The sequence below is a fragment of the Colletotrichum aenigma genome (assembly GCF_013390185.1).
Source record: "Colletotrichum aenigma strain Cg56 chromosome Unknown KSG_Cg56_contig01, whole genome shotgun sequence".
Taxonomy (NCBI): domain Eukaryota; kingdom Fungi; phylum Ascomycota; class Sordariomycetes; order Glomerellales; family Glomerellaceae; genus Colletotrichum; species Colletotrichum aenigma.
In genome coordinates this window covers 6535960-6563370 of record NW_023500907.1, presented here as the reverse complement: position 1 = coordinate 6563370, position 27411 = coordinate 6535960, and the positions used below count along the sequence as shown (strand labels likewise).

At 55.8% G+C, this 27411-nt stretch overlaps 8 protein-coding genes across 8 annotated transcripts; 5 read left to right on the top strand and 3 right to left on the bottom strand.

Annotated features, from left to right (window-relative positions):
* Positions 1 to 298: 298 nt before the first annotated feature.
* Positions 299 to 1141, bottom strand: CGCA056_v001742 (uncharacterized protein; the record flags this gene model as incomplete). Its single annotated transcript, XM_037317002.1, has 1 exon — positions 299 to 1141. The coding sequence occupies one exon, from the start codon at positions 1139 to 1141 to the stop codon at positions 299 to 301; it is 843 nt and encodes a 280-aa protein (XP_037186100.1).
* Positions 1142 to 5233: 4092 nt separating this feature from the next.
* On the top strand, positions 5234 to 7007 carry CGCA056_v001741 (putative secreted lipase; the record flags this gene model as incomplete). The annotated part of the gene is made up of 2 exons (XM_037317001.1): positions 5234 to 5698; positions 5757 to 7007. The coding sequence occupies 2 exons, from the start codon at positions 5234 to 5236 to the stop codon at positions 7005 to 7007; spliced, it is 1716 nt and encodes a 571-aa protein (XP_037186101.1).
* Positions 7008 to 7368: 361 nt separating this feature from the next.
* On the top strand, positions 7369 to 8433 carry CGCA056_v001740 (D-xylose 1-dehydrogenase; the record flags this gene model as incomplete). Its single annotated transcript, XM_037317000.1, has 4 exons — positions 7369 to 7426; positions 7485 to 7871; positions 7920 to 8390; positions 8426 to 8433. 4 exons carry the CDS (start codon positions 7369 to 7371, stop codon positions 8431 to 8433), a joined length of 924 nt encoding a protein of 307 aa, XP_037184857.1.
* Positions 8434 to 9564: 1131 nt separating this feature from the next.
* CGCA056_v001739 (uncharacterized protein) lies at positions 9565 to 11680 on the top strand (the record flags this gene model as incomplete). The annotated part of the gene is made up of 4 exons (XM_037316999.1): positions 9565 to 9974; positions 10033 to 10168; positions 10265 to 10530; positions 10585 to 11680. 4 exons carry the CDS (start codon positions 9565 to 9567, stop codon positions 11678 to 11680), a joined length of 1908 nt encoding a protein of 635 aa, XP_037185049.1.
* A 1833-nt stretch (positions 11681 to 13513) lies between these two features.
* qutD-17 (Quinate permease) lies at positions 13514 to 15653 on the bottom strand (the record flags this gene model as incomplete). Its single annotated transcript, XM_037316998.1, has 7 exons — positions 13514 to 13692; positions 13769 to 14011; positions 14068 to 14154; positions 14208 to 14411; positions 14467 to 15145; positions 15199 to 15326; positions 15548 to 15653. 7 exons carry the CDS (start codon positions 15651 to 15653, stop codon positions 13514 to 13516), a joined length of 1626 nt encoding a protein of 541 aa, XP_037185048.1.
* Positions 15654 to 19759: 4106 nt separating this feature from the next.
* On the top strand, positions 19760 to 21439 carry CGCA056_v001737 (uncharacterized protein; the record flags this gene model as incomplete). The annotated part of the gene is made up of 2 exons (XM_037316997.1): positions 19760 to 19930; positions 20006 to 21439. The coding sequence occupies 2 exons, from the start codon at positions 19760 to 19762 to the stop codon at positions 21437 to 21439; spliced, it is 1605 nt and encodes a 534-aa protein (XP_037185051.1).
* An 835-nt stretch (positions 21440 to 22274) lies between these two features.
* On the top strand, positions 22275 to 23281 carry CGCA056_v001736 (putative 4-hydroxy-2-oxoglutarate aldolase; the record flags this gene model as incomplete). The annotated part of the gene is made up of 2 exons (XM_037316996.1): positions 22275 to 22410; positions 22464 to 23281. The coding sequence occupies 2 exons, from the start codon at positions 22275 to 22277 to the stop codon at positions 23279 to 23281; spliced, it is 954 nt and encodes a 317-aa protein (XP_037185050.1).
* Positions 23282 to 23880: 599 nt separating this feature from the next.
* Positions 23881 to 25748, bottom strand: qutD-18 (Quinate permease; the record flags this gene model as incomplete). Its single annotated transcript, XM_037316995.1, has 6 exons — positions 23881 to 23986; positions 24046 to 24811; positions 24868 to 25227; positions 25284 to 25388; positions 25438 to 25595; positions 25648 to 25748. 6 exons carry the CDS (start codon positions 25746 to 25748, stop codon positions 23881 to 23883), a joined length of 1596 nt encoding a protein of 531 aa, XP_037185053.1.
* Between the last annotated feature and the right edge of the window lie 1663 nt (positions 25749 to 27411).

The window sequence follows — 27411 nt, the reverse complement described above, 5'->3', positions numbered from 1 at the left end:
GCGTTTGTCTTACCGAGCGGTACCATAGAGCTTACCGAGATTGTTAATGAGACATTTGACTTCTCAACGGCGTCGATCCGTCTGTGTCAGTCCAATTTCCAATGTCTCGGTCGGGACCGTTGAGATCGTCACCAGTAAAGAAACGCCCGAGACATTCACGCAGACAATGGCACGCCAGTTTGATGTGGTAATAGAATTTGACATTAACGTCGTATGACATCAGTAAGTGGTATCTTTGTGGTATCATCTTTCGCTTCCCAACTTCATTTCACACAAAAATCATTCACAAAACAACACATCAACATGACCCCAACACAAAACACGTCCAGAAGAAGGAACTAAACGCCAACATGGTCAACATCCCCAGCGTCGAGGCGCCGTTCTGCATGCTGTTGTACGTGGTCGGCGACGGCACCGCGGCGCTCGTGCTGTCCCCAGGCGTGGACACCACCTCGCCAGTCGAGGCCTCGACGACGTCACCAGACGGGTACTGCACATTGTACACCGGCGCGTCCTTCAGCTCCACGGGCATGCCGAGCGAGTGCTTGCACGTCGGCTGGTTCGCGTTCGGCCAGTCCTCGAGCTCGCAGCTCTCGTCGTAGCCCCACGAGCACACGGAGTCGAGCATGTTGTACAGCGCGTAGTTGCTGCCGACCCAGCTGTCGGCCTGGCCGAGGCAGCTCGCGAGGAAGTTCATGCTGTTGGACGCGCTGAGGGGCAGCTTCTTGGTCTTGGTCTTGATGAGGTCCTTGCAGTCGTCGGCGGGCAGCTCCTTGTACTCCATGGCGAGCGGGCCGCCCGAGACGGGCAGCTTCTTGGCGGAGTTGCCGGTGTAGAGGTAGTTCCAGGCATCGTAGGAGATGTCGTAGGCGCCCTGGGACTGGTCGATGCGCAGCAGCTTGAGGTTGCGGTCGGCGTAGCTGAGGGAGATGCAGATGTTGTTGCAGTCGACGGAGCCGGGCCAGTAGGCGACGCGGTCGGTGTTGATCTTGCAGCCGAGGACGCCGACGGAGGAGGAGTAGCTGTCGTGGGGCGTGGCCCAGACGGTGCCGTCGGCGAGGACGAGGGAGGAGAGGGACGCTGCGGCAGCGGCGAGCAGGAGGAGAAGATGCGGCGGCGATGAAGGAGAGGCGCCGCGCATGGTGATTTCAAAAGAGTGAGCAGGGGGGCATGGGGGCCTGGGTTCAACCGGCCGTTCCCCTTTGGATAGATACGTAAGGAATGACGTTGTTTGAGGGCCTATTTCTGGCTGGTATAAGAGATAAGGAATGGACCAGCCGCGGTTGCGGCCGATATGCAAGTCTAAAGGAGGGTCATGGATTGGATCTGCAGCTTGTGCTGGTGTGGTGTGTGGATTGTGAGAAGAGAGAGAAGGGGAAAAATTGGATCGCGATGTCGGGCGCGACACTGGACTCACCTTACCCCTCGAGATTGCCGCAGCTCGAGCAGCCAATCTCGCTTAATTGGCGCTTACCATTCGCTGGACCGTCAATGCAGACCCGCTGAACTGCCCTTATTCAGTTTAGAGGAACCTTAAAAGGGGGTCCAAGGGTCCCGAGCGATCCGTGCTCTGTGCATTGTTTTCCGCGTGTTTTTGGTTCTTTTTTCGGTGTCGCCCAGGTGAGCCAGATGGGTTTCCGACCGGCTCGGTCGGTCTCGGTAAGCCAGCCGGCCTGCAGCCGACTCGGCCGATCGGCCCCGCCATTGCGATCGGTCGCTTCGCGCAGCCCGGACGGGACAGAGCGCCGGTTGGAACATTCTACGAAATGTTCTCCGGTCACAGCGTCAATGCTCCTGTCACAACAAACACCTTTCACTCGCCACGTGCTGTGCATTGTGCTATGTGTCAATCAACAGCGGTCCACGAGGTCCAACCTGCTTGCGTAGCAATGAAAAGGTGCCAATCGACCCCGTGACACCGGCTCAAATTTGACATGCCTCCCTTACATGCCTCACTGCCACTCCAGCGTGTTGCGCATATCGTGAGATGGGTTAAAAGAGAGCGAACACCGATGCAAGAACACCCTTCTTGTGCGGGGAGAAGCACTGGGCTCCACTCTGGGTCTCTTCCGAGAATGTCTCTTCTGACTCAGAATGGAGCGGATAACTGAATATCTAGTGATCTTCTGTATCGCGACAATCGCCTCAATGAGCTTACTGGATGACCTAGTGCAGGTACGAATCCGGCCAATCTGTCGATGCAGGACTCTACTAGTTGGGTTCGTACGGCTGGCGACATTACAGATGACAGTCAAAAACAATGCGCTCAGCACGTGCATCCACTGAACACACACCTGAACCCTAAACTAACGGACGGGAGCTAGGGCCAACGTCCCGCACGTGGCACTGCACGCGGAATTCGATCCCCCAATCCAGATTATTTACGGCTTTTTTCGAAGAGCGGTTTCGCAACGTTGTCTGGAAAGAGTTTAGACGACGACATGCCAGTTGCGGACGGAATTCAACGGCCAGGGAGAAAATTTTGTTCAATCTTGGCTCCTAGCGCACTTGTTTTGAGAGGAATCTAAAGCCTTTAGTTCCTCAACAATTGCGGATACGAATGCTTGCAGAGACCCTCCAAGCTGTTGCTTGGCACGCTCGAAATCGCTCAGACGGGCAGGAATTCACATTGACAAGAAGGAAAATTGGAGGTCCCGGGTCCCAGGTCACACAAATTGACCCAAGGGATGCTGGAAAGAAACAATCCACAAACGGATCCTGCAAGCGCTTCTATCGGCTCCACACGCGTTGAGAAGCGAACTGTGACGCACCTTCCAACTTCGACTCCGCAACATTATATTAACGACTCCCGGGAGCGGTGTGGAAAAGCCGCAAAAAGGCCCCCGGCAGGTACCGGGGCTCGGATTTCCCTGGGTCTACCGAGAAATCCAAGATTCCCACTGAACAAGCTTGCATGGGAAAAGAGGAAGAAGAAAGGGAGTCTGCAGACAGCGTTTCTTTTTTTCGACATTTGACAGGCGGCTGCGCGCAGACGAACTACCTGAACTCTCGGACATGCCAGACACATGCTTCCGGAACGTCGTCAAAGCAGTCGCGTGTCTTGTTCTTCAAGTGATTAGTTGGCAGGACTATTCGGACCGAGGTGTTCGGACAGATTGAATGTCCCGCACGAGCTGGAAGCTCAATTCGGACTGCCAAACATACGAGAAAGAAAAAGCTGACAGTCCTTTTTGGAGATATGCACGACCCGTCGTAGCCGGAGGGCCTCGTCGATGGCCCTCTTCATTGGCCAGCGGGCGAGATGTGGTGCTTCGCAGATCGCGAGCCCGGTCCTCGCTTTCGGGAACGTCCTCGTTGTCCGCCGGCCAGTGAGGTTCTGGGTACGAGGTGCGCGCAGACTTGGGAGGCTGGCACTAATGCTCCCCGCCGAGGTGCTACTGCTAGTGCAGCGTGGTGCACTTTTGAGATGGAGATTTCATTCGTTTCCCCCTGGCCCGGCTTCTTTTTTCTGTGGATGTTCTGCTTTGGAGCTAGTACACTGGTGGAATTTTCCCGCCTCATCCGCGCGCATCCCCAACGGTTTTGGGCGGCCCCGATTCAATTTACGAGCAGCTGGCAGCCTGGTCAAGCAAAAAAGTTGGCGACAACGAAGAGAGGGAGTGGAGGGGGGATTCGATTCTTTCGCAGTGAATCCGATCCAGAACCCCACAGCCTTTCGGAGCGCATTACCGTGGTTGGATACCAAATCCGAAGTCGTTGCGCCTCGTGGATGGGCGCGCTAGTGCCGGTACAGGGATCCAGGTCGTCGATCTGCGTCAGCCGACCTTCTTTCGGATGGGGCTTCTGGATGCGCAGATGGAACTGTGAATGGGAGTGTGAGGCCCATCTCCATCTCCATCACCCCGCATTCCACCCCCACCACGGCCAACCCATGCATCCATGCATCTCACCTACTATGTAGATTTGGGCGGACACTATTGAGACCTCCCCTCTTGGCCCGCGTCTGTAGCACAACGCTATTGTGTGCCGCGCAGCAATGCTTTTGCCTTTGGAGGTGGGAGGTGCTAAGATCCAGGGCGCCTATGCTTCCCCAAGCTCACCCGCTCGCAACCACCACGACACGTTTGGAGACACACACGCTGAGTCGCGCGACACGAACACACCAACATCTCGAGAGATCAGAGGAACATCAGTTCCTCATTCGGACGGAGTTCCTGGTTCCTGGTGTCGCCGTCGGCGGAACGGTCTCACAATCACATGCTCACGGCGCAGAGACGGGACGCAAAATGCATGAATTTCCACGCCGTCTCTGTTGACCGCCTTGCGCATGTCTACCTTACCACCCCTGGTTCCTGTGCTGACCGCGTATAGTCAGTCTTTTCGCATCTGCAGCTTCGCGCTGACAATGAACAATGCAACCCACCCCAGATTCTGCCGCCCGACATACCGAGGTGGGCAAAAACACAATGCGATGGCCCTGTCAACGCGCGCATATTCCCATGTGAAGTTGCTACGTCACAAGGCTGGGTTCCCGTTGCGGGTTTCCTGACGCTCCCGAGAGATGCTGGCCTTTTGAACTGCCGTGGTCATTCGGCTGCCCTCTACCGGGCACGTATTCGCAGCAGATGCATCGCATCTCGCACCCCCGGCACCGAAGGCCCCACTACCCCATGGGGAACGTTGCATTTCCAATTTTTTTGCGTTTTTTTTTTTTTCCTTCTTACTCACTCTCATTCTGCCCCGTCTTATTCCACCTGCTAGACAAGGTCCAGCACGACAGAGATACCCGCCCGATGGAGGATCATCACGACTCAGGGATTGGCGGGGACGTGAAGCCTTCTCCTCCCAATTGACCCTCCATTCCCGCTAGCACGATGGACGGGCCACTTGCACCACGCGCGCACCACCATCCACCATCCACCATCCGCGCGCACACACCCTCCCGGGATCATGTCTTGGACTCGTGGTGGGTGCGGTTTGTCTTGGGTGTTCCCACCGATCCATCCGCCCTAGAGCCAATTGCTCTCCCATTTGTGGGAACTGGACAAGCAAAGCAGAAACAAGACAGTCGAGAGTCTCCAAGACCCAGTTGGACTTAAATAGCCCGCAATCGTCCCCGTTCTCGACGATGGCCTCTCTTGTGCTGAGGCGTTCGAGACAGCTCACCGGGATCGACTACGGCCAAGCAATCACCGACTAGGTGCATCCCCAGCTCCATCCCCCGTCCCTACCTCCTCCAGATTTCCAGACGACAGTCCCCGTCCCGTCCACCATGCAGCTTCCCGCCCTCGTCTCGTCATTCTCCCTCCTGGGGGCCGCCTTGGCGGTTTCAGAGCACACGCAGCCCTTGGAAGACAGGGCCGCCACCGCGACCGTCGTCCTCGACACGGCCACCGTCATTGGCAACGTCATGAACAATGTCGAATCCTTCGGCGGCATCCCCTACGCGAAGCCGCCCACCGGCTCGCTGCGCCTGAAGCCTCCCGTGCGCCTGACCGACAACATCGGCACCTTCGACGCCACCGGCCCTGCCGGGGCCTGTCCCCAGATGGTGGCCTCTTCCGCCAGCACGAACGCCCTCATTGACATTCTCGGAGACATTGCGAACCTGCCCTTCATCCAGACGGCCACCGGGCAGAGCGAGGACTGCCTCACGATCACCGTGGCCCGTCCCCAGGGCACCACGGCAGATGCGAAGCTGCCCGTGCTCTACTGGATCTTTGGAGGTGGTTTCGAGGTACGTCGCTTGTCCGACCTGCGCGTTCATCCCGTGTGGCTAACCTTCATCCCAACAGCTCGGATGGTCCTCCATGTACGACGGCACCGGCCTCGTCCAGCACGGCGTCGACATCAGCAAGCCCTTCGTCTTCGTCGCCGTCAACTACCGCGTCGCCGGCTTCGGCTTCCTCCCCGGCAAGGAGATCCTCGCCGACGGCTCCGCAAACCTCGGCCTCCTCGACCAGCGCATGGGCCTCGAATGGGTTGCCGACAACATCGCCGCCTTCGGCGGCGACCCTGACAAGGTCACCATCTGGGGCGAGTCCGCCGGCGCCATCTCCGTCTTTGACCAGATGGCCCTCTACGGCGGCGATAACAAGTACAAGGGCAAGCCGCTCTTCCGCGGCGCCATCATGAACTCGGGCAGCATCACCCCCACCGACCCCGTCGACTGCCCCAAGGGCCAGGCCATCTACGACACCGTCGTCAAGAACGCCGGCTGCGCCGGCAAGGCAGACACCCTCGCCTGCCTGCGCGAGGTCGACTACACCACCTTCCTCAACGCCGCCACCTCCGTCCCGGGCATTCTGTCCTACAACTCCCTCGCGCTGTCGTACCTCCCGCGCCCCGACGGCACCGCCCTCCCCGCCAGCCCGGACGTCCTCGCCAAGGAGGGCAGGTACGCCGCCGTCCCCATGATCATCGGCGACCAGGAGGACGAGGGCACGCTCTTCGGCCTCTTCCAGGCGAACCTCACCACCACCGACAAGTTCGTGCAGTACCTCAAGGACTATTACTTCGCGACCGCGACCACCGACCAGATCAAGGCCTACGTCGCCACCTACGACACCGGCATCAACGCCATCATCAACGGCAGCCCGCACCGCACCGGCCTGCTCAACGAGATCTTCCCGGGCTTCAAGCTGCGCGCCGCGGTCCTCGGCGACCTCGTCTTCACGCTGACCCGCCGCGTGTTCCTGCAGCTGGCCGCGGTGGTCAACCCGAGCGTCCCCGCGTGGTCGTACCTCGCGTCGTACGACTACGGCACGCCGATTCTCGGCACGTTCCACGGCTCGGACCTGCTGCAGGTGTTCTACGGCGTCAAGGACAACTACGCGGCGCGCAGCATCCGCACGTACTACACCAACTTCGTGTACGCACTCGACCCCAACGTCGGGCTGAACGGGGCGTACCCGACATGGGCGCAGTGGGGCCAGGGGCAGAACATGATGCAGTTCTTTGCCAACTCGGCGAGCACGCTCAAGGACGATTTCAGGAAGAGCAGCTCCGACTGGATCTTGAACAATGCTGGAAGTTTGTACTTTTAATTAGTAACTTGGGGACTCGTGGAGTTTGAGGGATATGTTTGATGATTTATGATGGTTATAGTTACGAATACCAAAAAGATAATGTTGGCACAACTCTGATAATGCTCGGGTGTGAGTGAGCCGAAGCTGTTCGGTGGTGAATAGGCCGAGCGTCCGTGATGCGCGGGGAAACTTCCCGCTACATAGCGTCCGCATCTCGGCGATGACTAAGCCCGAGTCCTCCGACGTCTCCGTTATGTCTCTCAGAGGGTGAACGGGTGTGTGTTGAAAATAGGATGAATTTACACTTACGATTGCGTCCTGAATTTCAATCTCGAGCCATAAACTTCGACGTCTTGAGGTCAAAGTCACCGCCGGGAAGATGACGGACCCCTTCGTCCTAAGATGGGGCATCATGGCCACCGGCGCCATGTCCGAATGTCAGCTCCCCATCCCCCTTCCATGAACGGCTCTAACACTAACAAGACTTCTGCAAAGACCTCCTCACCAACCCGTCAACCCGTGGCGTCACCGACGTATCCCATTCCATCGCCGCCGCCTCCTCCTCCTCCAACGACCCCTCCAAAGCCACCGCCTTTCTGTCCCGCATCGCCCACCCGGCTCCGTCCACTGTCAACACCTACGGCTCATATCAAGCCCTGGTAAACGACTTGTCCGTCGACATCGTGTATATCGCCACACCGCACAGCCACCACTTCCAAAACGCTATGCTCGCACTAACCGCGGGGAAACACGTCCTCTGTGAGAAGGCGCTGTGCGTCACCGCGGCGCAGGCGCGTTGCTTGGTGCGCACTGCAAAGGAGAAGAAGCTGTTCTTCATGGAGGGCGTATGGACGCGCTTTTTCCCGCTCAGTAGACGGATTTGTGAGTTGGTTAGCCGAGGCGAGATTGGGACAGTCTATCGTGTTTCAGCGGACCTCTCGCGCGCGAATGGCGACGGCGACGATGTGACGGGCAAGAGGTTGGATTACGAGGACAGGCATCGCATGGTGAACCCCGATCTGGCGGGGGGTGTGCTACTTGGTCTGGGTGTATACGCGCTCACGTGGGTGTTTCAGATCCTCTACCACCTACAATCCGAGGCGGAGAAGGAGGCGCCGGAGGTGAAGGCCGCCGTGCAGAAGTATCACACGGGCATCGACGAGTCCGTCGCGATGCTGCTCAGCTTTCCGCGCCACGGGACGGTCGGGGTGGCTACTGCGTCGCTGCGCGTGGCGACGGATCCTGGAGAGACAGGGAACCCGGCGGTGCGGATTCAGGGCTCTCGAGGGGAGCTACAGGTGGCGCATCCCGCGTACAAGCCGGCCTCGTTCAAGATCATCAAACATAAGGATGATGGGGAAAGGGTGGAAGAGGTGGTTGAGTGTCCGCAGCCGCAGGATGGTGAGCGAGGGTGGGGGAATGGGACGTTTTGGGAGGCGGATGAGAGTGCGAGGTGCATTCGGGATGGGAGGCTGGAGAGTGAGATTATGCCGTGGGCGGAGAGTGTGCTGGTGATGGAGACGATGGATGAGGTTTTGCGCGGGACTGAGATTGTGTATCCGGATGTCATCTCAAGCTGTGAGTTTGATCTGCTCAGTCCATTGAACATGGGCAGCTGAGTTTAGGAAGGGATAGGGAAGAGATTTTCGAGTATGTAAGTGCACCATGTGTACCGAGTATAACGAGTATATCGAGCATGTCGGGTGTACCGAGTACATCGAGCATATTAGGTTCAGCATGGATCAATTGCTGGCTTATTCCGAATCAGGAGGTAATAGCTGTCAGTTACACACTTCAGACACGTGTAATCTTGTATGTCTTTGGGTTGGGAATTTTTGAATTAGGTTGAACAGCCAGACGAATACTGACGCAGCAATATACCTTTCAGGTCCACACTACAGAGGTATCGCAATGCGGCGTCACGACGCTTCCCCGTTGTTTGTAACTAATAGGATCCTAACTTTTCTAGACACTTTACAGGCACTGGAATTGATCTAGAAGTCATGTGTAGAGATGTCTCATTAATCGCCCGCAAGAAATGGTCCTCCTCGTTTGGACGCGACCATTAGTTACCAGTCTGCTTGATGGCTAAAGTTTGAAATCTGCCTCGGGGCCAGACATCCCACCCTGCAGCGTTCCATGTGAGCCCTGTATGCTCTATTGGACCCCAGAGTTGTCATAAGACCACGACTGCATGAGAGCCTGATTTTCATGCGCAGCACGTTGATCGGCCACACATGCTGCATTAATTGATCAGCACTGGACAGCCAATCACCGCCTACCCGGAAGCAGGACCATGCAGAATAGTGCGGGCGCCGGTCAGGTTCTGAGTTGGCATTGCAGGAGAATCCTCGCAGCTTCCGAAATTACAATTGAAAAATGGGACACTAAAGGGGGCAGATTCTCCTCGCAAGAATATCGCCCAGAAGAAGCCTCTTCTCATTTCCTTTCTTGAGTCTCTCATCTCAATTCTCGAGTCTCTCCCTGCCTCATTTCTTGAATATCTCTTCAATCCATCACACGACTACAACAGAGCCAATTGCCAGAGTTCGCCACGAAGAATACATCCAGAAACATGTCGTTCGGCATTGGCATCGGAGATTGCGTCCTGATTCTGCGAGGGCTTGTGAAGTGTTGGAGCCTCCTCCGCGGCGAGGCCGTCAACGGCGTTGCGGAGCACGCAGAAGCCTACAAGTCCTTTTGCAACGGAGCTCGTTCCTTGCGCAGATATCTGAAAGCCGAGGGGAGAGAACTGGAGCCACATCTTGACGAGGAAATAACGTCTCTGAATCGCCTGCTGAAGGACTTCCTCGCACGCATCAAAAAACTCCAATCGTCCTTAGGCGAAGAATGTGAAAAGAAAGGGTTTGGGAGGATCGTTCAAAAGATGCGATGGCCCCTTTACGACAAGATCCTGAGCGGGCTTTGTCAAAAGCTCAGCTTCAAGTTCGACATGATCAAATTCATTGTAGACCTGGATAACAGGTGAGTAGTACCCGCCCGATTAGAAAGCTGCTAACCGGCCGGTCTGGCAGTCCAATAGATCGTCCGTTCGTTTGATGAACCTCTGCCCTCCGGCCGGATTATCCAGGCCCCCAGATCTCGGGCCCAAATTCGTCCTCGTGGATGCTCGGTCCGAGTATCATGGCCTGTCAATGGCAGGCGTGAAATCCTGGGATGTAAGTAGTATATTAATCACCAACCTTCCATTCTTTCAAACGTAGATGATGCGATTTCCTGAAATCTATTGCCGAGGCCGTGACTAATGCGTCTAGGATTTGGCGACTTTTATTGATAGGGTGTTCTGTGTCGACAGCCAATCGTGCCTGGCCGTGAAGAACAGAAGCTACATTTTACGAAACAACACAACAGAAGAGATGGTCCTTCTCAACAGCCCCTGTATTCCTCCCTGGGAAGACTCGGTTAAAGATGGACATGAACTGGAAATGAGCATGCTTTTTCCGGACCACACGGACTACAACAGCTTCTGTCCCAAGTGCAAAAAGCCTTGGTCAAGTCCACTCAGCGTGGAAATGTTCTGGTATGTACATTACTTCGAGAGGTGCCTTGAGGGCTGAGTCCAACCGCACTATAGCACCAAGTGTGGCCTCTCCGCACGATTTCTCGATTTCTTCGACAATGAGCCAGACCCAGTCACTTCTTTGGCACTTAAGGACATCCGGAGAACAGGCTTGCGAGTATTCTTCGAAGAAACTATGCTAGGCATTGGTGCGAGAGGACCCCCAAAGATGAAGAATCAGGAGATGCCCTATGAACAGACCATAAACGCCTTGATCAAGTGTAGGGACGAGCTTGGTTCTCGCCCAGTGGCACCTTCCCGCAACAACAGATCAGGAATCAAGGACTTTCGAAGAATCACTTTTTGCAGCGACCAGTGGCCCGATCTCGCCAAAGCAACTGAGGTCGCCCGTTCGAGCGTCAAAAGGCTCCGCGCAGCCATTCAGGGCTTGAAACGTTATTCAGAAGCCAGATCAGCGTGCTTTCCCATGGATGTTTTTGCATCCCTTCTCAACTCTAGAATTTTGGATGCCCGCAGAGATCTCGAGATGAAAGCATTCTTCAAGTCGATTGTAGACGCGTTTTCTGCCCGTCAGACTCTGTGGATGCCCCCAGCGGCATTCTTCTCGTCTCTGGAGGAATACATTTGGTGTGCTCGTGACGCAAATGCGCGGGATGTTGCTTCCGTTATACGACTTCGATGTCTGTTGTGGACTTACGAGGAGACTCTGGCCCTCGATGCCGACTTGAAGCGCGGTTTCTTTGACCACTTCAGCCATTGGGCTGCATCCAAAGGAGCCGTAGACGACAGCGGCCTTCTTATCAATACGTTGTTTGGGATTGCTTTTAGCCCCCATGCTTTAGTCACTAGGCTTACCGTCGATGTCGTCGCGGATATTGTCGGCCTCTTCAGGGAAGGAGATCCAGTGCATATTCTTGCATGTCTGCCACTCTTGATCAAAGACTCGGCAGAGCTAGTGGTCATGCATATCCTCGATGGCAATCTTGCTGCCTACTTTCGCAAAGCCCGCACCTCTCGAGACAGCACCGTCCGCCAGCTGAACCAGGCTAGTAAAGAATGGTTGGAATCTACGATCGAATCTCGCGGGGAAACACTTGTCCATGATTCGACGTTTACGATGGTTTATAACACGTGGTCCAGTTTTGGATGACGATAGAAGATGATTTAATGCGAGGCTGCTTTTTCTCAAAGGGCGGCGATCATAGGATGTGAGTGGAGGTGCCAGAACATGCTAAGGGCCAGCTTACACGTACCTTTTCTTCTTCATGCTACCACGTGTCAGTACGCCTTGTGCCCAAAGAGGGATGTTGAATAATACAAGAAGAAACTATCAGTTGAATTAAAACGGAGATGGAGAAGTGTTTGATGGCTGAAAACTCAGTTGGTCAAGGAGACCAGAGTCCAGACACATGCATATTCACTGACGGCAAATAGAAGAACAGTCATTCCTGAAGGACGGCGTCGTCCCATGCTTATCAAATCTTTTCAAAGACTGATTAGCTGTTTACGGAAGAACGAACTTCTCTTTTGAACCAGTCTGCTTATGTGCCCAACCCTGGAGACTTCATTATCAGCTTGAAACGTCCCCTTACCTAGTACCCACCATTTCCTCCAGCAGCCAAGCTATTGCCCGAAGATACGACCTCAGCGGGAAAGGAGGTATGTGATGGTAGGTACTTGCCTTTGCTCAAAGGCCAGGCAAAGCGGATGTCAGAGGAAGGCTGTACGTGTCGTCGAAGATGCAGTTGGGATCCGCGCCACGTTCGTTGAGAAGGACCAGATCGACACGGTCGAGCTCCACTGCCTGTTTCAGCGCTTTGATCGGAATGTTTCACGAAGGGGTCGTGGGCGCAATCTCGATGATGGGCGTGCTGTTGACGAAGAGAATGGGAGATTTGAGAACGATGAGCAGCACGTCGCAGGCTCATCCGCCGAGGATACAGGCCACTTTCTCCGTGCGTTGCTTCGTCTACAACGCCGCCTTGAGCCGCGCTATGATTGCCTCGAGCCCTTGGCTTTTCCACTCTGAATCCACCAGAAGAGCTCTGGCAGCAGCCTGTTCTGGGCTTAAAGACACTTGATGCATGGCCTCAGAGCGAGCTGGGTAGACGATTTCGGCCGAGAGTCGCGGCTGTCTGATCACACGTTCGAATTTAGGACCCTTGAGCTAAAGGCATACGTGGTATTATTCGTGCAACACGAATCTTTCTTGGCAGTGAAACCTGAAACGACGTGGTAGTGAACCAATCGGGTTACCGAGATGTTGCCAATCGACACCCGTGAAGAAGCCGTGATATTTGATCTCTGATGTACGGCGCACTTCTCTAAAGCGCTGCATCGGAGTAGCGCGTCGTCAATAAGAGTCTCGGAAGCGATATATGTCGACTGGCTGAGGTCACCCCTCTAGTCGGTCGTGAACAGCTTCGGGATGACAATATGGATGTTACCAAATATGTGCAAGAAACCATTCTCAGAGCTCAGCATGGCGACAATGCCCAAGTCTTACAGGCTTTCCAGTGCACATACAAGCTGGGCGGCGTACAGCTGAGCTTAAGATCGGTCATCCAGCGACTTAGGGAAATCCAACAGCTTAAGATCGGGCTCAAGAGACGGAGCAGCTTATGTGGTTTGTACAACAATCTTGCAAAATCACAGGAAAAGGACAGGAATAGAGGCTCCTTCGATAGGTGCGCAAATTTAGCGGATCAAATGATCACGTTCTTCGTTTCTTCAATTCAATGTTCTACTTGCCATAGGCAAACAGAGACATGGCAGTTCGCTATTCAATTTCACAATCTCATGTTGACATTCTCTCACCCAACCCAAACCCAATCTTCTCTCCCCATCCACCGTCCAACACCTCAACTCAATGTATCACCCCAGATTTGCGGGTACAGTTCGAAACAAGGGTTGACAGAAAGGTAAGCAGTATTGCATGCGCCTCGGCTCCGGTTGTCAGGCCGCAACAAGGCGTCCATAAGTCTCATGACTTGGTGCGCTCCTCGATCTGCGCCGCCTGGATGTTGGCCTCAAGCTTCTCGTCGATGATGCTCGGGGACCTCGCGCGTCCAGCCGTGACGACGTCGCGGCCGCGCATCTGCGCCCACACGGTCTTGTGCGTGGGCTGCATGAAGAGGGCATCCATGTCTTCGAGGGTCAGGCCTGTGGTATCTAGTGTTAGTGACGAAGCAACGGTGGCGGGGGTTTATGACACAGGCGAGAAAGAGAAGAAACGTACCCTTGGTCTCCGGAACGAAGAAGAAGGCCCAAATGCCCATGAGCATGAGGATACTGCTGAAGAAGAAGTAGGCGCCGTAGCCTAGATCTGAGATCATGTACGGAGTGGAGCGCGCGATGATAAAGGAACCGAGCCAGGTTGTGGCGGTGGTAATGGAGACGGCAAGCATTCTGATCTCGAGGGTTTGCACTTCCGAGGCGTAGAGCCAGGTGATACCTTGCCAGGTGGCGCAGATGATGACACCTGTGAGATGCGTCAGCGAACTTAAGGGACAAAATGCGGAATGCGCAAAGTCTTACCGTTGATGTACACGCAAACCATGGCCAGATATGACCAGCCATCCCGAATGATGACTCCAGCAGCTGCTCTGGCGGCAGGATCCGCGCCTTGAATTCCAAATCAGCTTCGTTGAGATCCAACAGACCTATTGTGAACTTACGCATGACGTAGCCACCAATGTACCACATCGGAATGCATCCAAGGGCCGAGCCCCAGATAAGCCCCTTCCGTCGGCCAACCCGCTCAGCAACCCAGAAAGTGAACAGGAACATGCCAAAAGTTTTTGCGATGCCGTAGAAACCGGTGGAGAAGAGCTTCGTCGAGGTTCCCGTGATACCAAGACTCTCAAAGATGCGAGGGGCGTCTGAGCGTACGTGTTAGCAGGCGAACTTTGAAGGAACGACTTCGAGGATACTTACAGTAGGTAATAATGTTGACTCCAGTGAAACTCTGCAGGAACATGAGCGCCATTCCGAGACCCATTCTGTTGCGAATACCCTTCTGGAACAACTTCTGGAACATCTGCTTCTTCGTCAAGCGATTGTTCGTGCGCTGCTCAACCTGCGTGCGGATATCATTCATCTCGCGGCGGACGTACTCGTGGTCCGCAGGCAAGCCCCTCAGCTTCACCAGAATCCTCTCCGCAGCGTCAAAATGGTCGCCTCTCGCCAGCCAGCGCGGGGACTCGGGGCACCAGATCATGCCAAGCGCGAGCCCTAGGCCGGGAACGAGCTGGATGCCGAGCGGGACGACCCACTGTGCGTGGTTGTTGACATTGATGGTGCGGTCGGTGGCGTAGTTGATCCAGAAGCCGAGCATGCCGCCGCCCTGGGAGGCGATCTCGAAGATGCCGACGAGGCGGCCGCGGATGGAGGGCGGCGCCGTCTCGGCGATGTAGACGGGGACGGTGAGCGAGGAGGCGCCGATGCCGAGGCCCGCGATGGCGCGGCCGGCGTAGATCATGTTGAGGGAGCCGCGGGCGGCGGTCATGAGGGTGCCGCCGAGGAGGAAGACGGTGCCGGCGAGCATGACGGTTTTGCGGCGGCCGAATTTCTCGGCGATGGGGAACGTGAGAAGGGCGCCGAAGAAGCAGCCGGCCTGGAGGTAGCGATTAGGTTGAGGTTTTGAGGGGCAGAAACGGTGGTTTGTACCTGGAAAGTTGAAACGATGTTGCCTTGGATGGTATCTCTTGCGGTCGTGCTGACCTCGTCGAGGTGGAAGTCGCGTCGAAAGGAGTCCAAAGCCATGGTTCCGCCGATGACGGCCGTGTCGTATCCCACTGAAATCCGGAGTTAGCGATTTGTCCCCCAGGTCCGATGAACGCCGTGCTTCGGGTCCGAATGACCGATTTCTAACGGTGTGGCTCCCGAAACACGGCGGCGCGGGCCGGTCGCAAGCCTCAAACCTTATCTCAGGCAAGAAGCGCAGAGCTGAAGTAATCTAGAACACCGCGACGCAGGCTGTCCGCAACCTCAAAGAAAAGGGATATCGATGACATACTGGCCAGAGCAGACATGCTGGCAACCAACGCAATCAAGTGAATGCGCCAATTGCGCACCTCGGGGGGATCAAGCGTCCCTGCCGCGTGGGTGCTGAAGAAGCCCATCTTGGGCGATCGAGGCGCAAGTGGCGCGGGAGCGGTGCAAGAACAGCTGGTTTCGTGGGTCTCTTTTGGAAGAAGTACGTAAGGAAGAGAAGACTCGGCAAGCCCCCAGAAACGTGGAACGTGGTTGCGTAACTAAACACAAACGGGACCCGAACCCACGGACGGCGGGGAGTGGAGGGGACGCAAGCTTTATCTATGCCAACTGCGACGTGCCCACCCAAAATAAGCTTGAAGTGCGCTCCGTCGAATGAAAGGACATTTTTTGCGACATTATTGTGGAATGATCAGGATCAGCGTCGTCTACCCCGCGATGACCCCCATGGGGAAAAATTTGGGTGCATGGCCTGGTCGTCAAAACCTGCCGTTGGTAGGGCAGAGGACATCCACCCGAATTGGGCGCGCTGCAGCTGCTGGCAGGCAAGAAGGGAGAAATGGAGAGAAGAATGAGAAGAGAGGTGCTTCCAACCAAACAATCATGTTGGCAATTAGACCCCTGCACAGTTGGGTTGGCAGACACACACCTCCGCAGACTTGGCGTCAGCAGATGTGTGGATCAGCCAAGAAGAACGCCGAGGAAGACGAGAGGGGGGGAGGGAGAGAAGCAGACATCCGTTTTATTTCGTCTGAATTCATCTTGTACCTTTTGAGCCGAGCCATATTCAATTTGTGGAGGTTTGCACGGCGCCACAATATTGAAATGATCTATTCATAGTTTGAGAATTAAATACCTAAAAAGAATCGTAATGCTGTTTTTGATAATCAGAAAATTTTTGATCCAGCAAGAATATCGTCGAGAACCTCAACGGCCTGCAGAACTTCGTCTGAATTCACTAGAGAGCCGGGGGGCCTACAAAATAGAGTTCGACAAGACAGAAGGTTATTTTCACGTCCCGAAGCGCGGACTCGCTTGGGCCTCGTGGACGTTATCTCCACGGACATTGCACCATGCACCATTATTCGCCGCTGTCAACAGATGAAGCGCCAAGTCACGCTTCCGTAACATCTGGGACTGCACAGCCCCATTTTACGAGATTTGCAGAAGACTTGACCAGAAACCCGAGAGCGATCTCTCATGAAGTTTTGTGAGGCGATTCGCACGGATGGTGGCGGGGCAGCCAAGACCGAGATCTCTCACAAAACATACGTTGAGGTGTCAGTGAGAAGCAATGTTTTACGAGGAAATGAAGAACATATCCGCGGAAACGCAGAGGTCTCGCACTGAGAGAAAATGTTTAGTCACCGATTCTGGCGGCGTCGAGAATATGTCGCAAAAGTAGAACCCGCGCGTTGTCTTCTGCATGGGACGGAGACCAGATATATGTCCTGTCGTTGGGCTTCACTCCAGTTCGTGGATCGTGGGATGCAGGCTGATGGCAGCGCTAAACCATGATAGAACGCCGAGACGAAAAGCGCCGGAGGAACTCGGGGACTTCAGACGTCGGGCGCAACGCTCAACTTAAGATTCCCAACGCCCGGATCTCAAATCTGAGGTGTGATTCCCGAGCGTGACCCTCACGGGCGTCCGGGCCCAAGGATTCGGGAGACAGCTTTCGGGGGAGGAAGATGGTGACAAGAGGTGGTCGGTTCTCGGTTCTGGCTCGACGTCGGATGAAAAGTGTGCGGGCGCGACAGCAGGGCCGCGAGCGGAAGCCGGGGTTGGCCCAGCGCCGGGGGCATGCATCCCCCGGGGCCTGGATCCGTCCCGCCCCAACCTCCCTCCTCGGTAGTCAAGTTTGACTTCCGAGACCACGCGACGCCGCTGCGCTGTCAAGAACGCGGCTCTCCACAACCTATCATAAATCCCGAACACCTCGGCGGAGGATTCCAAAGCTGGTGATGGCGCTGTCTTGGTGTTCTCTTGGCTGCTTGTCCATCTCGTTCAGATCTGGCTTGCGGCGGGCATGCAGGGCTTTTTGAACCTCCTCGCTAACCGCCATGGTGGATTCAAGCTTCCTGTTGCACCAATCAATACCACCGCGACCCCAAGTTCTTCTGGCTCCCTTACCCCGGAACTACAATCACTTGACATGTCGTCTGGCGAATTGTGACCTTGACTGGCGGTTCTTATGTTGCATCGGTTATTCCTGCCAGACTGTCGGATGCCATCAGTTGAATGTGTTTCCTTCTTGATTTTCATTGCAGGCAGTGTGCTCAGCCACCCCCGGTCTGGGGTTGGTTCCCCCTCACTTGCAAGCGTGACTTGGCGACTTGGCACGGATTTGCGACGGTTCGTTGGGGCTGCTTTTCCGTTGGACCGCAGCAAGTTCCTCTGCCATCTTGTCGCCGAAGATTGTGCGAATTGGCTGAAAACAATTGTTTCCTGAATCAAACAGAAATAAGTTCTACCCTAGAGGGATAGAGTAGCCGAAAGTTGCTCCAGTAGGCAGGAGCAGCTCAGAGCGTTGGAAGCAAATACACGGCATTATTTGATCTGCTAGGGTCCATATTTCCGGAGGATCTCTGGCGGAGACGGCGGTCCGTCTCGGAAGCCAATTCTGATTTTCGGAGGCCAGATGCACGCCGGATTTGTGGGGCTCGTCTCCGGACATGTCCACCGATTTGGCTAAGGGGAAGCTGCCCACCAGCACGAGTACGCCCGCACACGACTTTCTTGACTTTGATACGAATCTCAGACTCAAGAAGCCCGAAATAAAGTGGCGCTCGGGGTAGAAATCAAGTTTAAAAAGCGATGTTCCCCTCAGGACCAATCAGAGTAAACCCATCTTCGGTGACCAAACCAGGATAAACAGCGACAACTTATACCACAATTGCGATTCGTTCCGAAGTTTCCTCGCTGTGAAAAGCTGCGAAGAGATATCATCACGCGCACCCGAGAAACGCCACTGCCGTAATCTTAGGTGCGGAGGATTGCCTTGGCGACGAAGCGACGCCCAGGGTTTGCTCAAGATGGTGTTGGACAGTTGGGGTAAGCCTCCCTTCCCACTTCCCCACGGAAGTTCACCGATGGAGTATGGTTGTTGGGGAACACGGCTACATTTTGCCGCCATAAGACAAACAAATGCAGATCTCGAAAGACTCAACTTTCGGCCAGTGTAGGACAGAGGGCGGCGTCGTCTGACCGATGTTCTTCAGAGGATGCCCCTAGAACCCTCGGGATTTGTTGCCGAATCATGGCAAGCTGGCAAACACCTGCACCACCAATCATGAGAGATGGCTGTTATCAGTCCCTTCTCCATCAACGTCTCTCATGAACATATACGTTGTTCAAGATGTGGCTTGTGGCGGTGCGATGGATGACAGCCCCTGGCCAAGTTCAACAGGTTGGCATGACTAACCTGCTTCAAGGAACCTCCAACGCGGGGGTGCGCCCGCGAGTCAGTGCACACACACCGCAAACCCCCAAAAAGGGCCCCCTGAAAATTTTCGCTCTCCGCAGTTCATCCCCACATCGTGGAGTCTGGTTCGGAGAGAGGGGGCTGCCCACCGAAAGGGGGAACCGGCGGAAAACATCGAATGGAATGGTCCCGCCTCCATCCCCCCCCGCGCTCCTTTCCCCAGCTTTGTTGCCTTGCTTCACCCACTGAACTACCTCACACTACCTACACTGCCTACCTACCAGACAGAATTTGACTTTGAACCAGCGCTGTGAGCACTGAGAAGAGCCCCAGGCCCGAGGGAGGCAGGACGGCATACACCTCAGTTGATCCAACGGGCTGTGGGACTGAGGAGGAAGAGGGAAAAGAGAATGTCCGCCGTCGCCGCCAACGAGGAGCCCGCCCGCGACGACCGCAATTCCAAGCATGCAGGAGACTAGCGGGCCGTCCTCGGCTCTGCCAAGTTACTCCCGACCACCGAGGAGATCAGTGAGGTCCCGGGAAGGGTGCTTGACCTGCAAGTGAGTACTCCTGTCACCACACATCTCTACTTGTGGGATCACTTGGAAACTTTCCATCCACCACCCCTTGCTAACGTCGCATCAACCAACCCCCCATAGACGCCGCAAAGTGAAATGCGATGAGTCGCGGCCCCGATGCAGCCATTGCGAGCGCTTGAATCTGGAATGCAAGTGGCGGCCGCAGTCCAACAGCACCGCCGCGCACGCAACCCTGGCCGCCGCCGTCCCTGCCGGCACCCGCAGCCCGGCCATGCGGTCCCACGCCACCGATGCCTCCGTCTCGCCCGCCGCCTCCATGTTCCAGCCCATGCAGGCCGTCGACGAGATCTTCGACTATGCCAGCTTCATGTGGGATACTGGCGATGTCTGGCAGCAGGTTCCCGAGCCGGGGCAGCAGATGAGCCTTGATGGCCAGGTTCTTGTAAGTTCACTTCACGTCTTACTCTGGATGAAGATCACTCGACACTTAACGAAACATGTCACTGAACCATTACAGCGACCTCAATATGCCGCCCAGCCAGTGATCGGCAGACCAACGGCGCTCATGAGCAGCCCTCCCGATCTTACCTTCCCGGACCGGACCACCATGGACGACCTCCCGGACCCGTCGCCCATCCCCGACGCCAGCAGCCAGTCGGAGCAGCAGGCCATGGCCCTGCAGGTCCCGACCGAGGACGACAGGCTCATGGACTACTTCAGCCGCGTCGTGGTCCCGCCCATCCTCGCCGATGTCGAGACCCAGAAGAAGTGGCTCGCCATCCGCCAGGTCGTCGTCGACATGGCCGGCGCCTCGCAGATGGTCAAGTGGGCCGTCCTCGCCTTCTCCAACCTCATGCTCTCGCGCCGCGAGGGCGCATGGCTCGCCAGTCCCGAGGACCATTACCAGAAGGCCGTCGCCGAGGTGGCCGCGTACGGGGAAGACTCGTCACCGCGCGACGACAGCCGCAGCTCCCGCAGAGAGCACTTGCTCGCGACGCTCTTCTTCCTCAGCTACGTCGACATTCTACGCGGCTCAATCAAGGCGGCGGATTCGTTTCTGAAGCGGGCGTACGGGCTCTTCCAGCAGGGCGAGAAGAGCAGCTTTGCGGCTATCGAGAAGCAATTCCTGCAGTGGATGCGCCTTCTCGACGCACGCGCCGTTTCAGCTGGCGGCCAAGGCCTTCTCTTGTCCAAGGACGACGAGCTCTTGCTGGTGGAGGCGTCGCCGGCCAGCTTCGACGGCGGTGTCGCCGACTCGTCTAAGGAAGACCTGGCCGAGGGCGACATCGAAGACGTCCTCTTCCAGGTGATGTACCAGCCCGGCATCGTCTTCTTCCAGAAGGTGCAGAGCTTCATGGGCCGCATATCCAAGATCGACCCGTGGCACCGCTCGCGCGGTACCGTCGAGGACGAGACGGAGGTCATGAACATCGGCGCGGCTATCGCCGCGGACCTACGAACGCTGTACGAGCAGCGGCCGCCGCTGATGGACTACGCCGTGGCCGGCAAACTCACGGAGCCGCATGTCTCCGCGCACCTCGCCTTCGTGATCACGCGCGCGTTCCGGACGTACCTCGCCAACTACCACGCCAGCAAGGTGCACCTGCACCGGGTGGCGTACAAGACGTTCCCCCTGACCAAGGAGGCGCAGGAGGCGCTGAGCCAGATCCGGCGGCTGGCGCGGCTGCTGGTGGACTCGCTGGACGCGGACAACTCGCTGCCGGTGAACATGCTGTGGCCGCTGCTGATGCTGGGGTCCGAGGAGCAGGACCCGGCGGAGAGGCTGTGGATCAAGACGCAGATCCTGCGGATGGAGAAGGTGGCCGGGAATGCCAAGATCACGGCGCAGGTGCTGGAGGAGGTGCAGGCCAGGCAGGACAGCGAGAAGGTGCGGGTTGATATTCGGTCGGTGATGCACGCCATTTTTAACTCTTGCTTCGCGATTGTTTGAGGGGCAGTTCACTTATGGAATCGGCCCTTTTACGGCGAGATGGGGGAGATCATGGTGCACTGCGAGATAAAGGAATGGGAGCACGCAAGAAGAGCCCAGCCGGAGTGGACATTAGCTATCTTCTGTTAGATACCCAGTATGCTGTTTCTATGTATGTATTGTTTGTTTTGATCATTGCATTTGTCTGTATTTTCTCGACTGCTTTCCCCAAGCTCTTCCCCAGACACGCGCAGGTGACGAATCCTGGTGTTCTTCCGCCCCGCCGCGTCGGTTCCGTCGTTGTGATCCCCTCGGACGCTAGCCCAGGTACCCGACGCGATGCCGATCGGAAGACCCACCCGGCCCCGCGACGGCTCCACTCTCTCGGGTACTTTACTCAGAGGCCATGCCCAGGCGGCATCCGACACCATGAATTTGACGGTCTCAAACTTGCCCGGGCAGATGACCGATGGTAGCCAGGGTCTTCGAAACGGCGGAGCAGTTCTCACGCCATGTTGTGGCCCCAGACCAACTTCTGCCGCCTCCACGCTCCACGCGACCCTCGCTCAATTCGATCGGGTCATGCCCGTGGGGAAAAACGAATTGTCGGCTTGTCGGAAAGTCGTCCACTTTTTCGAGAGCCCCGCGATGGTGACACGAAGGCGCGCGGGGTTGGGGGGTTCAAAGGCCCCCGAGTAACGGAGCTTGAGGCGTACTTGTATCGAGCATCTCCAGCCAAATCTGCAAAAACTTCTTCTCCTCTTCTAACGATCCTGCAAATTCCGTTTCTTTTTCGGCCAAGTTTTGATTCGTTCCCCATCATCTCCACCCTTGCTCGTCTATCCAATCTTCCACAATGGCCGCCAAGTCCTTCCCCCCCGGCATCCACGTCCCCAGCTTGACCTGGTTCGCCGACGACTCCAACCAGGAGATCGACTGGGCCGTCCAGACAAAGCACCTTGAGTTCCTCGTCAAGTCTGGCCTCCACGGTGGTAAGTCAACCTCAGTTCTGTTACCATGGAGCCACATATCTAACAGTCCATAGTCGTCCTGGCCGGCACCAACGGCGAGGCCGTCACCCTGACCGCCGACGAAAAGACCGCCCTCGTCCAGAAGACGCGCGAAATCGCCGTCGCCTCCGGCCGCCCCGACCTCACAATCACCCTCGGCTGCGGCGGCCAGTCCACGCGCGCCGTCATCGCCGAGACGCACCTCGCCAAGGCCGCCGGCGCCGACTACGCTCTCGTCCTCGTCCCCTCCTACTTCCACTTCGCCATGAACGAGGCCGCCATCGTCGGCTTCTTCGAGGAGCTCGCCGCCGCGTCCCCCGTGCCCATCATCATCTACAACTTCCCAGGCGTCGCCGCCGGCCTCGACGTCAACTCGGACATGCTCTCCCGCCTCGGCAAGCACCCCAACATCGTCGGCGTCAAGCTCACCTGCGGCGGCATCGCCAAGGTCGCGCGCGTGCGCGCCGAGTTCGACCCGAGCGAGTTCTTCGCGCTCGCGGGCCAGAGCGACTGGCTCGTCCCCGCGATGGCCGTCGGCAGCACGGGTACGATCACCGGTGTAGCGAACCTTTACCCCAAGTACTGCATCGAGATCTTCGATCTGTACAACGCGGGCAAGATTCAGGAGGCGACGGCGGCGCAGCTGAAGCTTGCGCAGATGGAGTGGGCGTTTGGCAAGGGCGGGATTAATGGTACTAAGTGGGTTGTGGCCAAGTCGCTGGGCTACCCGCTTGCGAGCTGCCATTGCAGACGGCCGTACCCGCAGTACACCGATGCGGAGAAGCAGGCATGGATCGCGGACCTGGTTGCGCCGTTGGCGGAGGAGGAGGCTAAGATCAACGCCCGTGCTTGAGTTTGAGACGGGAGAGGGAAGAAACAAAAAATAATGGCATGCAATGGCGTTTTTGGGATATTGTCGTTAGACTTACAGCAAAGAGATAATGAATAGACGCTGCTATGAGACAATGTACTTGGGTTCGTAAACTTCCAGGATTGCGTTAGGTTCTTGTTGGGACTCAGTTCTCTGAGTGTGGCCTTACCGGAAGGGAACTGACTGATTTTCCATTTGTTCGTTATTGGAATATCGTTCCGTATCACCCAACGTTGGATGAGATTGAGAATTGATGATGCATCAGGCATCCAGCGCCGATGCCTCTTTTCGTGATAGTGACTTGGATATGAAGTGCTCGTCATCGGACGTTGGGCTTGATTGTGATGCCAAGGAAATGTGATGAAGCCAATGCGACCATGATGTAGGCTCGCACGCAGCTATTCAAAGCAAGTAAGAACTTCCTCAATTCTTATCACGAAACGTCGGATCGAATACTTCGTGATGTGGTTTATTTCATCATGGTGGTATCTCATTATTAACTACACTTTCCTCCCATCATTGTTTGGGCCTCATTTCCGACCATGAACTGGCGTTGCAAATCCTAATCATTCAATAAACATCTACACATCTTCGGTGTGCTCACTTCGCTTCGCCTTGTCGATATCGTCGAAAGCAGTGTCGACGACCTTGGTCGATGGTTCCGGACGGGCGTCGTGTGCGTAGCCACTGTAGGGAAAGGAGTCAGGACAAATCGGTTGGCTTTAGAGAGAAAAGAACAAACGTACAAGATAACATCCATCTGGTCCATGGTGAGACCCTTGGTCTCAGGCAGGAAGAAGAAGGCCCACAAGGTCGCCACAATCATCCACGCGGCGAAGAAGAACCACGTCGCGTAGCCGAACGAGCTGAAGATGTACGGAAGCGCCTTTGTGATGGCAAACTGGGTCGCCCAAACAACCAGGGCGGCATAGGTTCCGGTGAAGTTGCGCAGAGCGCCGGGGAAGATCTCAGCCGAGACAATCCACGGAATACCGTTGAGCCCGAAAGACCAGCAGATGGAGTAGATCATGATCATGCCCGTGGCCGCCCTGCCACCCGCGGCGGTCGAGGTGCTGAGCTCCTTGCCAGCGGCGATGATGTCCGCCGGGTGACCGATCTTGACGTACGTGCCGACGACCCACAGGCAGAGCGAGCAGACGAAGGACGAGATGATGGCGGGCCAGCGGCGGCCGAGCAGATCGATGAGGAAGATGAAATAGATGATGGAGGCGATGGCCTTGATGAGGCCGTAGATGCCGGTGTAGAGCGCGACGTCCGTGATGCCGATGGACGCGAAGAGGGTCGGGGAGTAGTAGTTGATGGCGGCGGCGCCGGAGAGGTTGTTGAGGGCGAAGGCGCAGAAGACGAGGACGAGGCGGTTCCACATGCCCTTGCGGCAGAGCGTGCTGGCGACGCCGCGGAAGTAGGCCCACTGGCCGGTGCCGTAGGCGCTTGCGACGGCGGCTTCTTCGTCCATCTTCTTTTGGAGCATGTCGACTTCCTCTTGCATGTCTGTTTGTCGATTCTGTCAGCAGTTGATCGTGGATCTGAAGCACACAGGAACTTACACTTGTGATCAATCGGGAGATGTCTAATCGACTCGAGAACCTTGTGCGCCTGCTCAGTCTTGCCCTTGCGCATCAGCCAGAGGGGACTCTCGTGGATGAAGAAGCAGCCGATGAAGAGAATGCCGGAGGGTACAAGCTGGAAAGCCATCGGGATTCTCCAGCTGGTTGCCGAGTTCGGGTTGATGTTCTGGGTGATGCCGTAGTTGATCCAGAAGCCGATGACGGAACCGACTTGGTAGGCAACTTCGAAGAGACCGGTGAGGATGCCGCGGATCGAGGGGATCGAGAGTTCACCGATGTAGGAGGGAACGGTGGCCGTGATGCCACCGCATCCGATTCCTGTCAGCGCGCGACCCGCATCTTAACTCATAATGTTAGTCACTGTTGAAAGAGCACGGATGTAAGTATTAACGTACAGATGTAAGACAGCTGATTTGTCGCGGCAACCATGAGAATGGCGCCGACGAGGAAGATGACGACGTTGGCCTGCAAAGTCCATTTTCTGCCCAGACGCTCAGTGACTGGGACATGTCAGCTCTTGTCTGTTTGGCTAGAAGGAGGTCATCATACTGAAGAAGCAGAGCAACGCGCCGCCGAGAGCGCCAGCCTGGAACGCCGAGGTGATGTTACTCGAGATGTTGTTGGAGTTCTCCGAGGTGATTCCAAAGTCTCTCTTGAAACCAGTTCGTGCGATTGTGGTTCCGATGAAGGCGGAGTCGTAACCGAACCTAAGGACTGTTAGTTATGTCACCTTCTAAATCAAGTCTCGTCGCATCATACAGCAAAGATCCGGTTGCGATAATGGAAGCCTCAATGTAGAGACGCCAGTTGTAGACCTCCTTCGGCGTCGGCCGATCCTCGACAGCCTTGAAACCACCCATGATTTCGTTGCTGCGGTGCGAAGAGGTGGTCGTAGCGGGTGTGAGATTTGTCGAAGACGTTGGGAGCCGTCCGATTGATTATCTAGACTTCAACACACGCACGGGGATCACACTTTTTCCGGGGGCAGTTTGGCTGTCAAAGAGTATTTATCCTGCCCTCCGTCCGACGTAACCAGTCGGATCCCATCCCCACGGGGTACTCGGGTGGAGAAAACATGGAGGACTTTGGAGTTGTCTCCCAGGTCGCGTCGGACGGCGCCAACGATAAATTTGGGGGTGGGTTTGACTCGCGTCAGTGGCCGCCGTGACCAACTGACAGCCCAGAATCCCAGGGACCGGCCTTCGGAAGTCGTCCGTCGACGATGCCACGAACGGGTTTTTGCAGCCGAGTAAGTGGGGTTTTGCCTGGAGCTAAGTTCTGGCACAAAGCGGTCATGGACCGAGGTAGTCTTTGTTAGTGCTGACTCCTGACTCTGGCCACAGCCATCATCAGCAACTACAAGCCGTGAAAAGGGATTTCAGCCACGATCAATGTCAGGTGATTGCGCTGATGGTTCCCGACATTCGATCATGTTATGCGCGGCCCCACTGCGCTGGACTGACGATGATTCCACGGGCGTGACGGCGCTTCCGACATGCGACCCGACGCAACCCGACGCGACCCGACGCGAACTACCGGCGAGGCATCTCCACTTCGCACGTGGGAAAGGCGAACCGGATCCTCGGGTCTGAGGAGATGTAATCAAGAATTGACCAAGACACGTGAGATGAGCTGATGACGTTTGCTCGGAAAAACATTGTTTCGATGTCTTTCGTGTATTGGAATATCGTTGCTGGGTAAGCACAGGTTTCCCATGGTGTATACCTTTGAATAGACAACAACTATTGAATCGCTTCAAGGGGCAGATTTTCGAATTGCGCGAGAATCAATAGTAAGAGCCAAAAGATTCAGAGGCATTTAGTGTGGCTGAACCGTGGCTGGGTGGCTGAGTTCATAGCTTGAGTGCATTTGAACCATGTGGCTTGAACATCGCCACCCAGCAAGACGTCTTTACCTTGCCAGTTCCCGTCTATAATAAGCCTAGTGAATGCCTCTTGACAGAGTTTCCAGGTCGTCTAACTCACGCGAAACCGCAACATACCTATTCTTAGCCTACTTGTTCTTGGTTGCTGTTCAACCACCTCTAACTCCTCGATAGCTCTCAACGGGGTCACCGCTTAGCTTTCAAGCTGAGTTTAGCGATCCTGTACTACAGTATTTTACATATCTAAATGATGTCTGTGAAGAAACTCGCGGTTTCATCGTTCTCGTGATGAAACCCTCAACCCGTGAGATTGACCCCGGGCTTGATGATGAAGTTTCTAACAAAAAGCACTTCGAGCGCTTATCAAACTTCCCGAATGATTTTCATTGGTCTGTAATTACACGTAGCATTCCACTTTGCTGCATTCCATCGAGAAAGCGAGCCAATCAATCAACGACACGCCCGTTCGCCAAGTGCTTACTGCATCTTCATTGAACTGATCAGGCTGGCACTCCTTAAATCCTCACTCAACTCGTGAACTACAACCTGTCCACCAGCCTCTCGTCAGCTCACCAAATGAGATGGATATTGTTACTCGAGAATCCTCCGTCTCCTTCGGCGAAACTACCGCCACGACC